Here is a 15,134-nt window from a genome sequence, read left to right on the forward strand (position 1 = left end):
CATGTTGGCCAGGCTGGACTCGAACTCCTGACCTCAGGAGTGGTCCACCCTCCTCAGCCTCTCAAAGTGCAGGGATTACAGGTGTGAGCCACCACACCTGGCCCATTGTTTCTGATACATTCATTCTGCAAGATGTGTTGCATCCTGGATGTATGCTCTGACTTAGCCTGACTGAGATGCAGCTCTCAACTGCTCCTTGTGCTCTGGTAGAAAGCCATGGGTGGTTTCCCACTAGCACCATCATTTGTCTGTGTTCCTTCCATTTGGGCCAAGGCCTAAAAGCCAGCCCAGATTTACACAATTACTTTAACACTGTTTAAGAAAGCAATGTAACAACTTCCACTTTGCCCAGATAGAGGAACTCAATAATGTCAGTGGAGAGAACCCACTTATTGGAATAAGATTGTGAACACGGTCATAGCTAGGGTCTCTCCCACTAGGAGGAATACAGCTGGGCTTCTGATGACTAGCTTTGTAGGATTGATTTTCTATGGTTGGAAGGGACCCAAAATGTTGACCTAGTCTAGTCTATGACCTTCAAGTAGAATTTTTTTCAAATATAGTCTTCAAATTTAATGAGGAATACATTTGTATCATTCAAGAATATGAATGCATATATGTACATGTGTATATGATTATATATCTAGGTGTACATATAAAAGAATGCAGTAGAATATCTTATGCACTCCTGTCCCACACTCACCCAATTCTTATCTTCTCCTTACAACATGTAGTTCACCCCATAACTTTTAGTACTTATATATCTTTCCAGATTTTCATGAAAATGTAAGCAAATATGAATATATACTTTTTAAAAATATTTTTTCACTTACATAAAAGGTAGTATATTGTGTACATCATTTTATACCTTGTTTTCATCATTTAGTAATATATCTTTATGTACTAGTGCATAGAGAACTTATTCTTTTATAGAACTACATAATATTTTGTTATAATAATGAGCCATCATTTAACCAGATTTCTATTGATGGACACAGAAGTTGTTTCCATATTCAGCCATTACAAACAATGCTGTAATGAATAACTTTTATATGTTTCACACATGCACAAATATATCTGTAGAATGAATTCTTAAAAATGGGATTGTTGGGTCAAATATATATGTATTTTTAAATTAACAGATATTACCAAAATGCCCTTCATCATGTTTTACTCAATTCTTCACAGACTTACCAAGAGAGTGTATTATTCAAACATTTGGATTTTTCTAAATCTGAAAATAAAAATAGTATTTCATTGCAGTTTTTAATTTATATTTCCCTTATGAACGAGGTTGATAGTTTTTATGTCTAAGGGTCACTTATAGTTCCATTTTGTCAATTGTCTATTTATATCCTTTTCCATTTTTACCATTGGATTATGAATCTGTATCTTGTCAATTCCTAGAAGCTCTTTATATGTTAGAGACAAATAGGATTTTAATCCCCAAACAGCAAATCTGTGAAGAGATTCTATTCCAGTGTTTTACAGTGTCTTATGGCAGCAAACCCTTTCTTCAAATGAAATCATAAAAAATTAATAAAACACATTCACTAATAAAGAGGTATTCTGTTGAAATAGACTTGGGGAAGGGATTTCCTTTTTCACCTCCCTCAAGTACCTTTGAAGAATCCTAAAGCAGCACAGAACCTAGTTTGAAAATATTTTCACTACATGCCTAGTTGGCCTGTGGTTTCAGTTTCTAATAACCCTTTCAGCAAGGAAAATTTTTTAGTATCTAACCTGAAACCTTATTGATGCAGTTGATACTCCTCCCCACGTAACATTGGCAATTTGTGATTATTTGACCTCTCTTCCGTTATGAACCTTTGTTATTTAAATACATTATCATTTAACACCTTTTTGTGCCTTTCCCTCCAATGAAAGCAGGATTTTACCTGAAGTCAGGGGAATGTCTTATTTATCTTTGTAGCTTTAATGTAACATAGTACCAGGTATTGTCAATGTATAGTCAAGGATCTGTTAGTGCCAGGTATAGTCAAAGACCTCCACAAGTACTTCTTGAATGAATAAGAAAACAAGAGAGAAATAGTGTTTTGACTCATGTCTCCATAGCACCTACCATACACATCAGTACAAAGCAAATGCCTTTCAATTAGTTATCATCATCTATGGAAATCGGGAAAATTCCTTCATATTCTTCAACTTTACTGCTTTCCTCTCTATGCCTTCTTTCCAGACCAACATCATCTACCATTTATTGTGAATGTTATGTACCAGATACCTTTGGGCTTTTTAAAATTAATTATCTCTAAACCTCACAGCCGTGTTAAAGTAGAAGGCATACTCAAGCCTTCCCGAGATCACATAACAAAGACATGCCAAAGCTGGTGTCTTCGTCTGTTTCAGCTGCTCTAACAAAACACCATAAACTGAGTAGCTTGTAAGTAACAGAAATTTATTTCTCACAGTTCTGGACACTGGAAATCCAAGATCAAGGTACCATCAGATTTGTTTTCTGATGAGGGCTTGCTTTCTGGTTCAGAGATGATGCCTTCTCCCTGTGAGCTCATATGGTAGAAGGGGCAAATAAGCTCCCACAGGCCTCTTCTAATAAAGACACTAATCTCATTCATGAGGGTGTCGCCCTATAACCTAATCACCCCCAAAGGCTCCACCTCCTAAGCCATAACCTTGGGAGTTATGATTTCAACATATGAATTTCGGAGGCACACAAATATTCAGATCATAGCAGCTGGAACCCCAGAGACCAGGCTCAGTTCTTTTCTCTGGTATTGCTATGAGATACGCACATAGAAACAGCATCCTATTCTAGGGGTTTCTTTTCATAGTCATTCGCTCTTCCCATATATTTCTGAGACCTGGGGTAGAGCTTTAGACTTTATACAAGCTTTATACCTTTAGACAATATCGTTTTTGTTGGATGTGTATGTCTCTGTGTCACGAGCAATTAAAGGGAATATAACCTCTTCTTTCTAGCCTTTACCTTCATTTCCATATCCCTTCTCCACCACCATTCTTCCCAGTAGCCTGCAAATGTTCTAAGGCTGTATCAGTAGAATGACAGAGAACCAAAGAAATACTAGAATCAGACTCAGCCATCAAAAGAAAAGTAGGAACCAAAGTAATGGCAGCAATGGCAAAAGAAAAGATGGCTTGGCATCAAGGAAATTAGCAACCGATCCCTGAAAGCTCTGGGGAGGTTTGTATTTATAACACTGGGAGCAGATTTGTCTCCTGACATACAAGCTGCTTTTCTGACTATCAAGAACTGTCCCACTATGGAAATGATTGTTTTATCGGGTGGGCAGAGTGGGGAAGAGAGCACTCATCATGAGGACTTGGTTCCAGAGTGTGAGAAGAAGGGTAACACCAGGAGAGGAGAGAAGCTGTACAAAAAGTAGTGAAGTGGAACCACAGACTTCTTGGTAAAATTTGCCAGTTGCTCTGAAGGAAAAAAAGACAAAAAGCCTGTGGCATTTATTCACACTGAGGTGTTAGTTTGTGACTAGGTGTTAACTGTAGCCTCTCATAGAAGTCTTGGGATTGCAAAATCTGATTGCAAAAGGCAACCATTTAACCTAGAGGAATAGACTTCTCATAGTGGCATTTTAAGCATCAGTGAGAGAAAAGGTGGTAAGAGACATTTAGGATAAGGAAGTATTTTCTGAGCATCCCAGAAATCATAGTTCTGCTTACATATGAGATCATCCCTCACTTGGGGAGAAGAAATCTCCTCTTTCTCAACACATCTGTGGTCACATGGTTTAGTGTTTGCTCATCCTAGGATGGTTTCTTCTCCAGTCCTTCTTTTAGTGCTATGTGGGAATTTGACTGGAAATGGAAGAGATGAGGGAGGCTAGAAGCCATTCAGCCTGGTCATTCCTGTTGTAGCGTTCCCTGAGGGGCCCTGTAGCCAGCTTTGCTTTGAATGGATTTTCTGCTACTTTTTAGTCAGAAACAGTGAATGTGTTCCAAGGATATAGTTGGTTACTAGCCCAGCCACTTTGGAAAATCTGGGAGAGAAGAGGGTAAAGTATGAGGTGGCTTTTCTTCCTTCTGCAGTTGGGAAGCATGCTGTGTTGGCCCTCTAAAGATACAAGGGGAGACTTGAGTCCATATTGCATTTCTAGAAATAGTGAGGCTTAAAGAGGTAAAGTGCCTCGTACAGGATTGTGGGAAGTCGGTACCCCTGAGTTGGGATTATGACTCAGTGATCCTGCTCTGAAGCTTTAACACCCATTCTGTGAAGAGCACAAATTTGAAGGCAGGAAAACTATATTTCTGAGTTGGCTCTCCTGTCAAACAGCTATGTGACATGGGTCAAATATTTTGGAGTACTAGTAGCCTCATTTTCAGTAATTCACCTCCCCCAACCACATACACACCGTTAAGGGTGTTGGAAGAATGAAATAAGAATGAGAAGATGTTAAGAATTTTATTGCACAAAACTAGCCTTCAGCATGACCATAATTGGTTTCTTTTTCTTTGATTCTGCTGTGTCTTCCTCTCTTTCTCTTTCTTACTATCTCCTATTGAGTAGAATAATAAACTCCAATGCCAGGTTACTCAGAAGACTATTGCAAGGAAGACTCTCAAGATCATTCTTCCACTGGAAAATCTCACCCTGCAGTTGCCTTGCTATTGATCCCTTGGTGGAAGGCCCAGTTCAAAAATCAAGCGACACTTTTTTGAGGCAAAATAATTCCAAACTTCTTTTTTGTTTGTTTGTTTGGTATTCCAGAGATCTGCCAGCTCCTGTAAGAGCCATGGCAAATATTATTTTGTGGGTCACTGTAGTTTTCCTTCACCACAAAATGCTGAGATTTGGAATAATTAGAGCCCAAGGGGCAAATGGCCCTGCTTCTGTCCTTTCTCTGACGGATTTTACTCATGTCTGCCAGCTGTAGCTGTCTGGTTGTATACGCTTGTGGGCAGGGGCAGGGCCTCTTAGCCCAGACAGAGAGTCAATTAGTATAAGTTAAACTCTTTCTAGGAGCTAAGGCTGTTTTTATAAGGTAAAAGTAAGGAATTTTCTTTATATCTTGTAAAGGGTCATTAATAAGTAGTTAACACTCTAAGAGTGAATTGCTTAGAAATTGATGTTAGATCAACTTATATAGCAAAGTATAGAATTGAGTTAGTTACCCAAATCGCTGAAGCCAAAGAAAGCACATCGTCTGTTTTCTGGGTGTTTTAGGCCACAACATTAGGGACAGCATAGCCTTCATGTTCTAGTGATTTGGGTTTTGGTTTTAAATTAAATGATCCCTTTTTTATTATAGGTTTGAAATGATTGGCACTCTTTTTGATAGTGGCTATGAGGGAAGGTTCTAGAATCAATAAGACTTCAATTTATATCTTAGTGCTGCTACTTGCAAGTTGTGTCACCTTGGGCAAGTCAATTCATCTCTTAAGCCTTAGATTCCTCATCTGCAAAATGGGTATAATCATAATGTTTACATCAGAACATTATTAGTAAGAGCCAATGAGATTATGTATGTAAAAGCACTCACTCTTCTGCCTGGCACATAGCTAGAGCTTGATAAATGGTATCTATAATTCTAACATTATTATTATGGATGTTATTATTGTTAGCCTTTATCATTTTCACTACATCCTGGGAATAATTTCATTCTGTTTTCTTAAATAGTTGTATTGAGGTATAACTAACCCAGCATAAAATAGACTCATATTCGTTATAGTATTGACTGATGGAAAGAAAGGATGGTCCAACTCTCCAAGCCCCTCCCTAATGAAACACACAACTCCTCTAATTTCTGTCCTTCCACTGTCTCATGGCAGGCACTTTCCGAGCTCTGATTATATCCATTGTGGGTTTCAAGTACTTTTTTCACCACTCACTAGCTTTGTGACTTCAAATAATTCACACAATATCAGCAACTTCATTTCCCTCAAATGAAAACGAAGGCAAGAATTTACCCTACTTGATTCACAGGGTTGTTATGAGGCTCCATTGTAATAATATACGTGAAATTTCTTTGTAAATGGTCTGCTTGATTACCGTAATTCACAAATATGAGTTTCAATAATATTCAAGTGTCATATTGTGTGCTTCAGACATTAGATGCCTTGAGAGGTCCAGATTGTGGCTGGAATTGTTTAGAGAACGCTTCGTGGAGGAAAGGGGGCATAAGTTGAACTTTAAAAATCAAATAGGACTTCAATGGGTGGAAAAGAGTAGGGGAGTGAGCCGTCTTGGTGGAAGTATTAAAAATAAGCAAAAACCACAGAGGCTGGAACAAGCAGATAAGCACACAAGTGATTTAAAATGTGGGAGGTGGCCAGGCACCGTGGCTCACACCTATAATCCCAGCACTTTGGAAGGCTGAGGCAGGCAGATCAATTGAGGTCAGTAGTTCGAGATACTTGGGAGGCTGCTGCACGAGAATTGCTTGAACCCAGGAAGCAGAGGTCGCAATGAGCAGAGCTTGTACCATGCACTTCAAGCTGGGCAACAGAGTGAGACCCAGTCAATCAATCAATCAATGTGGGAGGGGATAAAGTTACCAGGGCAGTTACAATAGATGGCTCCTCTTCTGAAGCAACCTGGGGAAAAGATTAAATAGAGGTAGCGTGGACTCCTTCCTTTCAGAAAAGATATATCTTGTTCATCTAGGAATATTAGCTCCATCTAGGCAGGGACCTTGTCCATGTTCTCTCTGACCTCTCTCTAACACATATTACAATTCCCGGCACATGGTAGGTGCTCAATAAATGCTCAACAAATAAAAGAATGACTGCATGACTGGATGAATGGTAATGTCAGCTGCTGTCCTCATCTGGCTGTTTTAATATTATTTAGAATTATCGGCCACTGGAGCAGGGACTGTCTTTTAATTCCCTCTGTGTAGTATAGCCCCATCTGCTATTGGGATTTATGAAATTCTTTTCAATGATGCCAATACTCATTGTGGTTTTTCTCCACCCTGTTACAGAAGACTCCTTACCCCCAGGGAACAATAAGGTGACCAGCAAGTCTTGTGAATACAACGGGACAACTTACCAACATGGAGAGCTGTTTGTGGCTGAAGGGCTCTTTCAGAATCGGCAACCCAATCAATGCACTCAGTGCAGCTGTTCGGTAAGACCCTACATCTTAATATTCCTGCTAGGCCTTACCCAAATACAAGAGCTTCCTCTGTACTTGTACTTTCATTTGTGCCTGCACTGAATGGTATTTGAATAAAAAATGAGTTGCATTAAATCATAAGCCTCTGTGCCCATCCAAACTCCCTGATCTTCACCAACCCTGAACAACTCTGTTGAAGGGCTCAGGCCCAATCACATCCCAGTCTTAAAACTGTAGAACTGCCTAAGTGGGCAAAGGTGAGCTGTTTGTGTTGATCAGCACTCCTTTTCATAATAATTACACCACCAAAGCCTTCATCTGAAGGACTCACAATTATTTGAAGCTTTGGGAATGCTATGGGTGGAAAAGTCACTTTGACCATCTAGGGCACTCACTCCAATTAACAACAAAATGAGTTGTCTGTTAGTTTCCATCTCTGACGTATTTTACTAACCAGTTAATTCCTAGTGCCCTGCAATGAGAAAACTCTATATAAATGCTTGGTCATGAGGAGTACTAGGACATTACTTGTCAGAAGAACTGCATTTACTTTACAAACAACATATACCAATTATATCTTACCTAACGTGCAGTCCAGAGAATGTAATAGATAGAACTAGAAAATGGAGTAAAATGGGTAAACTGTACCAGGAAGGAATGAAGTTAGATGTAAAAACAGTTTTCCTGCCTGTAAGTGGCATTAAGCACTGGATTGCCAAGGGAAGCTATACAATATCTTTCCTTTAAGACTTTAGTAAGAATATAGTATCTCAGTATTTTAGGATAATTTCGTAATGTCCTTCCAGGAACCCTTCTAACCCCAGAAGAATATGCTTCTAAGAACTAAGAACAAGGTTTAAGGAATAACATTTGGAAGACAGAAATTTAGGAAATCAGGATTATTGCAAAGACAGATGTAACCAGCAAGTAAATTTTATCCTCTCCCTTGGCTTATGCTAGACTGCGCTGTGGCCATCAGATCACCTTGTATAGTTTCGTATTACCCCAGAGAGCTTGTTTTTTTGGTTTCAAAGGGAAATTCTAGTGAATATTACCAATGGAAGCTATGACATAAATCTTCATTCCTTTAAACCCCCAATCCAGCTGGGAGACCAAGGGATACCATGAACAGAGGAGAAAGAAACAAGACTATATTTGGTGGTTGAGAGGCTGATGGCGTTCCTCACAGACTACTTTGTACCACCTTAGACCATGATGCCTGACTAGGATTGCTAACTCTTCCATGGCTTAGTCTCTGGCATGGAGAAATTGCAGTAGAAAAAAAATAATGCATAATAAAATGTAGGAAGTACTGAGAACTGATGGTGGGAGAGCTGGGGGGGAAGGACACGCCATGTTTTGAGCCCCTACCCTATCTCAGGTATTAAGTGAAGCCTTTACACTTACACCAGATGCTTCTGATCTTAATTCTGTTTCTCCTTGGCAGGAGGGAAACGTATATTGTGGTCTCAAAACTTGCCCCAAATTAACCTGTGCATTCCCAGTCTCTGTTCCAGATTCCTGCTGCCGGATGTGCAGAGGTAGGTGTCTTATATCCCAAGACCCCTGGGTGCTGCTATCCTGAGTAGTAGAATTTAGAAAGGAGGAAAACACCTGTCCAGTGTCCTAGGGAAAAGTAATTTTTATGGTGGCCTTGGTTTTTAAAGGTGCTTTAATTAACTAAAGGAAAAATAATTAAAGCATTGATTTTAAAGGCCACAGTCTTAAAAAAGAAAGAAAAGCTGCACTGGATGGAGAGTGCAGTGCTTCAGGAGAGGATGGGAGAGAGTCATCAAATGCGAAAGTGAATATATTTATTTCTCCATCCTTAATCCCTTCTAGCTTGGCCCTTAAATTATTGTATCATAAAACACAGACTATTTTCATTCATAGCCTTAAAAGGAAGAATGGACCTTGCAAAACACTGATGTGGCCATTTTGAAGACTGTGCAGAGCAAATTTATGTATTTTTTTAAACTCCATAATAAGATAGTGACAAACTCAATAAAAGCAAAACAGAAAACATTTTCTCAAATTATATTTGAGATTGAATTATCTTCTCACACCAGGGTTTTCTTCTTTAGCTTTCTTTTTTTTTTTTTTTTTTATAATGGCACCAGTTTTTTCTCTAGGTTCCTGGGATCAAATGTAATCTTCTAATTTCTCATTTGTTACCTCTTCTCAAATTACCAGATCTGTCAGCAGTTATCTGTATCTCTCTTTTTCCCACTTTCCCACTGGCAATATCCTAATTTTGTCCTCTTTCCTTCCATCCAATCAACATATTTTTAACCATCTACTGTATGCTCAGCATTGTGCTAGAATTGGGGTATTTATATTGCTAAATACAGTAGACATATAGGGCACTGCTAGATCATATGGAATCTTTATGTGAGTTACAAAAAGGACTCCCTTATGTAAGATACTATATTGCCATTTTTCAGAAAATCCCAGTGAATGCACCCTTGTAGCTGTGGCATCTTTCTGTAGTACACAACCTACACAACCATATATAATAGCATACATAGCAGCCAAGATATGTTCTTTGCTCTTACAGAACTCACCATAAAAGACAAATAATAAGCAAATGTGGAAATACAGACAATGTGAGTACTATGCAGAAAATAAAGGACTGAGATAAAAAATAAGAAGTTTATTTAGCTTGAGTTGTCAGGAAGGCCTCTTTGAGGAGGTGAAATTTAAGCTGAGACCTGAAAGATAAAAAGGAGTCATCCGTGCAAAGAGCCCAAACAAAAGCATTCTAAGTAGAGAGAAAAGAAAGTTCAGAGGCCCTAGGCAGGAAAGAGCTTAGAGCATTCAAAGAGCCTAAGGACCATTGTGGCTGAAATATAGTGATTGTGGGTGAAACTAGCACGGGATGAGGCTGGAGAAGTGACTAGGAGTTAGACCATGCAGCATTCTGAAGGCCTTGGGAAGGATTTTGGATTTCCATTTTTAATGCACTGGGAAGCTATTGGAAGGTTATAAGAAAAAGTGGGAAGTGATCCAATTGACATATTAAAAGATCTCACTGGCTACTATGTCCAGACTAGATTGGAAGGAGGCAATAATGTAACTGGAGAGACTAGCAAGATGGTTAGGGTAGTACTCTTTCTAGTGTGACAAAATGGGTGCTTGGACTGGGACACAGTAGTGGTTCAGAGTGGAGCCTTTGGAGACAAGCTGCCTTGGTTCTAATCCCAGCCTTGCCACTTTGTAGTTGGATTACCTTACTCAATGTTTATAGCAATCTTCAAATTGAGGATAATGTTAGCTCCTACCTTCAAGATGGTTGAGAGATTTCAGTGAGATAATACAAGAGAAGGACCTGGCATACTAAGGACTCAATAATTAAAAGTGGACAAATCTGAAATACATTTAGAGCCTTGGTTCTCAACCATGGGTGCATATTTGAATTACCTCAGTAGATTTATACCAGATCAGGAGGAGGAGAAGGAGGTGGTGATTCCAATATGCAGCTAAGGTTGTGAACCACTGAGTTAGAGGAAAAAAGTTAGAGGATTTGCTGGTGGGGGATGCATAGGTGACTCCTATACATTACTAGCATCTTAATCTTCCAGAAAGAGATCCATCATCCTGTTACACCTCTGTTCAAAACTTTTTATGCTAACATGTATTTGGACTTACTATATGCCAGTCCCATTTCTAAGCATTTTACATATATGAACTCACTTAATCTCATGATAACCCTATGTGATGAGTATTATTGTTCTCTGTTTTATGGATGTGGAAACTGAGGCAGAGAGAGTTTAAGAATCTTACCCAAGGTCAGGTAGCTAGTGAACTGAGGAGCTAAGGTTTGAAACCTGACAGCCTGGCTCCATATTTCAGGCTTTTAACCACAGTATTCTGCCACTGAAAGGGATGACTCCCTGTTGCCACTCAAATACATGTCAAACCCTGACTCTGATAGTGAAGGGCCTTTCATGATCTAGCCTCAAGTTACCTTTATAGGTCCATATTCTTCCTTTATAGGTCAACATTCATGCAGCCCATGGCCAACTGCATTGCTCCTGTACTCTCTTACCTTTGTACCTTTGCTCTCTCCTCTTCCTCTCAATGTTTCTCACACTTTAGTGTGCTTCAGAATTGCCCAGAGAACTTGAAGTTCAGATTCCTGGATCACACCTGCAGAGATTCTGATTTAGTGGCCTTGGAGTGGGACCCAGGAATCCGCATTTAAGCAGACCCCATCATTCATTCTGGTGCAGAATGGTGGTCTGTGGACTGTCACTTTGAAAAACCATTCCTAAGACCATGTAGATAACTTGGGACAACGTGGAACCATGTATTTTTTTTTAATATCTGAGTTTACTGCACTTAAATTGAGCCTATTAAAATTCTGAAACCTGACTGAACCAATAGAAAAGCAACCAATTTAAGTTTATGATTGGTTAAAGCATCGAAGTCCAACCATACGGCAAGCAATTTGGGGTGGATAAGTGGCAGCCATTTCATGATAAGGAACTGTGAGAAAAAGGAGACAAAAGGGCCCCCTAAGTGACAACTGCACATGTACAGGTGGGCTGGAGAAAACGTTACCTCTTTTTGGAAGTTTTTTTTTTCCTCCATTGCTGCCTGTGGAAATCCTGCTAGTCCTTCAAGACCTAGCACAAATTCGGCTTCCTCAGATTCTATTGCAGGCTGTCCTCAGGTCACATTTTGATAAGTAGTAGTTGGAAGGCCTTTCTTTTCTGCCTTCCCACCTCCATCCCTACTTTCTCCACACCCATAAATCCTGCTTATCCTTCAAAAGTCAGTGTAAATGCCACCTCTTCCATGAAACGTTTTTAAATCCTGCAAACTAGAAGTCAACCTGTCTCTACTCTAGGACTCTTCAGCACTTAACCTGTGCTTCTCCAAAAGCATTTATCACCTTGTCACCTTCTGGTTTTTAAAAATTATTTGTGCTCATGTATTATCATCCCTATCAAAATGCATAAACTCTCTAAGACAGAAACTCTTTTTCATTTATCTTTATTTCCCCCACTGTGCCAGGCAGAGTAGGTGCTCTTTAAATGAATGCACATTAGATTGGAGTGATTACTAGAAAGTTAGTCATGATTTGAATTAGGGGCTACCAAAAAAATAATATGGTTGTGCGTTTTCTCCCTGAAATTACTGATTAACTGTGGTAGATGGTGTTGAGTATACATTGATTCCTGGTCAATAGGAAATTACCTGGTCTCATTCCTGATCTCCAAGTTGTTTTTTTTTTCGCCATCCCACTTTAGGACACTACAGTTAATATTGCTTTTAGGAAAGACTGACCTTGTTTTGACTACTAGTGTATGCTCATCCCTTTTTTTGAAAATTTTTTTTAGTTTTTATTTTCATTTTTTTAAGATGGAATCTCACTGTATCACCCAGACTGGAGTGCAGTGACGTGATCTCAGTGCACTGCAACCTCCACCTCCCATGTTAAAGCTATTCTCCAGCCTCAGCCTCCTGAGTAGCTGAGATTACAGGTGTGCACAACCACGCCCAATTAATTTTTGTATTTTTAGTAGAGTTGAGGTTTCACCATGTTGGTCAGGCTGGTCTTGAACTCCTGACCTTGTGATCCACCCTCCTCTGCCTCCCAAAGTGCTGGGATTACAGGCATGAGTCACCGCACCTGGCCACTCACCCCTTTATTATGCTATTTGTACCAACCCTCATAAGTCAATATGGATTTATTTACAGCCTAATTTGATTTATGCTTCAGTAAGGCCCTGGATCCTTCCACACATGTTTCTCGCAATGTGTGTGTATATGTCTGTACCACAGTGTAGCTATTACATTTCAGCCAAGAAAGATGGATATTTTGTTCCTCACCTCCTTTCTCATCTTCATCTTTGGCGCAACTTAATTTCAGTCTGGCTCAAAAGAAAGAAAAGTCCATACTGAGCAGAGTTGTACATGTTGTTGCTAATATAACCAGCTGATCACTATAATCCAGCTGTTAGACTGAGATTATTCCCTTCGGGGAAAAGGATACGTGAACTCTAAACTGAAAAGCAATTAATAATAGAAATGAAAGGCAACAGTGAAAAGACATGAGACTGCAACCTAGAGGCAATACAGTGTAGTGCAAAGGGCAGAGGCTCTGAAGCCAGAAGGTCATAGATTTGACATTGCAGGACTACCACGTACTAGTGTTGTTATTAGACAGACTGCTCAACCACTTAAAACCTTGGTTTTCTAGGCTGTAAAATGGAGATTATTCTTACTACCTATGAGATGGTTGTGCAGATTAACTGAGATGGCGCAGAGTGCTAACAGAGGGCCTAATACAGAGTTATTGGTTTATAAGTGATAATTATTATATTTTATATAGTAATTACTATATTTATTACCCCTGAGTTAAGTAGAATTGCACCTTCTCCTCTATCTCTGATAATTTTGCCTTTTAAAAATGCAATCTCCATAGAGAGAGCTTTAGTTCTAGTCCTTCTTGTGGTAACAAATCCTGGAACTAGCTATTTTCTCTACAGTTCTTTTGTTACAATTTAAATTTCTTTTTTATGTCCTCAGAAGCAACAGATAAAAGCTAGTTATTACTGGTCATGTGTTGTCCCTTTATATACTTGATAATTCATTAAGTTTTTTCTTTGCAATCTCTCATTCAGCCTAACTGCTCCATTTTCTTTCATCTTCCTTTATAAAGACCAAATCCTACACTTTTATAAAAGTTGTTTTTCTTTCATTGCCTCCAGTTTTTTTTTTACATCTTTCAGCTGTATATAATGTGGTTGAAACTCCTTTGAAGTTCTAATTTTTGAAGCACCTAGTTATTTTTTCCCGTGGAAATGATGTTTTTACAATGGTGTATCTTATATAAGCATATTACTCATACAGCAGGGAACCCAGACACTTCTCCCCTATGCTGGCCACCCTAACTGCAGGCCAAATACTAAAGAAGAAATAACCTTTTGACTGCTATACTTTCAAACCTTCATATAAAGGACTCCATTGAAATAGCCTCTCTGTACTGTCCCCAAACACTAATGTGTATCTTTCTTCCTGGGTTAGACAGCAATCCTAGACATGGATTGAATCGCAGCCCTAGCCTCCTCCGTTGACCAGACATGTCTTTGAGACTAGGACAGTCAAGGAGAGTGCTGACACAATGTATGTCATTGCTGGCACTTCAGCAAACCTCATTAGGACTGGAAGCACAGTGCAAACAGCCACCTGAACCTTAAGTGAAACTTTATCAGAAGAAAAATCTCATTAGAGATTATACTACTGCTACATTCTAGGAAGGCAGGCCTCAAACCCAAACCCACACCCAGCTTCCTTCCACCTTTGATCATTTCTACTCCCGGTCTCCTGCTCATCTTGCTATACAAGAGAAGGCTAGGTACTTGGACTCTAGACAAGGGAGAGGTATTTGAGGTAGCTATTAACTGTATTGAAAGCCAAGTATGCATTTAGTAAATGGTGTCTCTATGTAGCACGTACAATGTGCTAGTGTTCTAAGCACTTATGTGTGGAATAGCTCATTTGATCCTCACAAAAATAGTATCAACTATTTATATCCCCATTGTACAGATGAGAAAGCTAAGGCAGAAAATTTAAGTGATTTATTTGTCCAAAGACAAATGGTAGTAAATGGCAGAGCTAGAATTTTAACCTGGCCAATCTGACTCCAGAGTTTCAAGCTTTTAACCTCTACACTACCTGTTGGGACCCATCCATAGGAGTAGGACAAGGATCTCTCCTAGTACAGGTGAGTAAGGGGGAAGAGGGGACATGCATGGCACATTGTTATACACGGATACTCCTAAGAGAGTATCTTACCACACTACCCATGTTTTCCCATCAAGGCCTTAACTTACCCTTCTCTCACTCTGGGCTTAAAGAGTCTTGAGTGTAAATATCTACCTTCTTTCATTCAGCATTGTCAGGCAATCACTAAGAGCCTGGCACTGCGCCAGTGCTAGAGATACAATGGTGAACAAAAATGGACATGGAACCTGCCCTTATGGAGTTTTAGGCGGGAAGACGGACACCACATCATGATATTAGTAAATATAAGATTGCAACTGTGCCA

General features: G+C 39.4%; 1 protein-coding gene across 3 annotated transcripts in view; it reads left to right on the forward strand.

Annotated features, from left to right (window-relative positions):
- The window catches only part of CHRDL1 (chordin like 1), a 132,159-nt gene that overhangs the window by 65,052 nt on the left and 51,973 nt on the right, over nt 1–15,134 (forward strand). For all 3 annotated transcript variants that reach the window (XM_012451739.2, XM_012451740.2, XM_064361731.1), the window contains 2 exons: nt 6,942–7,087; nt 8,523–8,616. In XM_012451739.2, coding sequence (XP_012307162.1) covers nt 6,942–7,087; nt 8,523–8,616 — 240 coding nt within the window. The remainder of the gene's footprint in view (nt 1–6,941; nt 7,088–8,522; nt 8,617–15,134) is intronic.

Source organism: Aotus nancymaae, unplaced genomic scaffold (genome assembly GCF_030222135.1).
Source record: "Aotus nancymaae isolate 86718 unplaced genomic scaffold, 86718_ANA_hifiasm-v0.15.2.pri h1tg000004l, whole genome shotgun sequence".
Taxonomy (NCBI): domain Eukaryota; kingdom Metazoa; phylum Chordata; class Mammalia; order Primates; family Aotidae; genus Aotus; species Aotus nancymaae.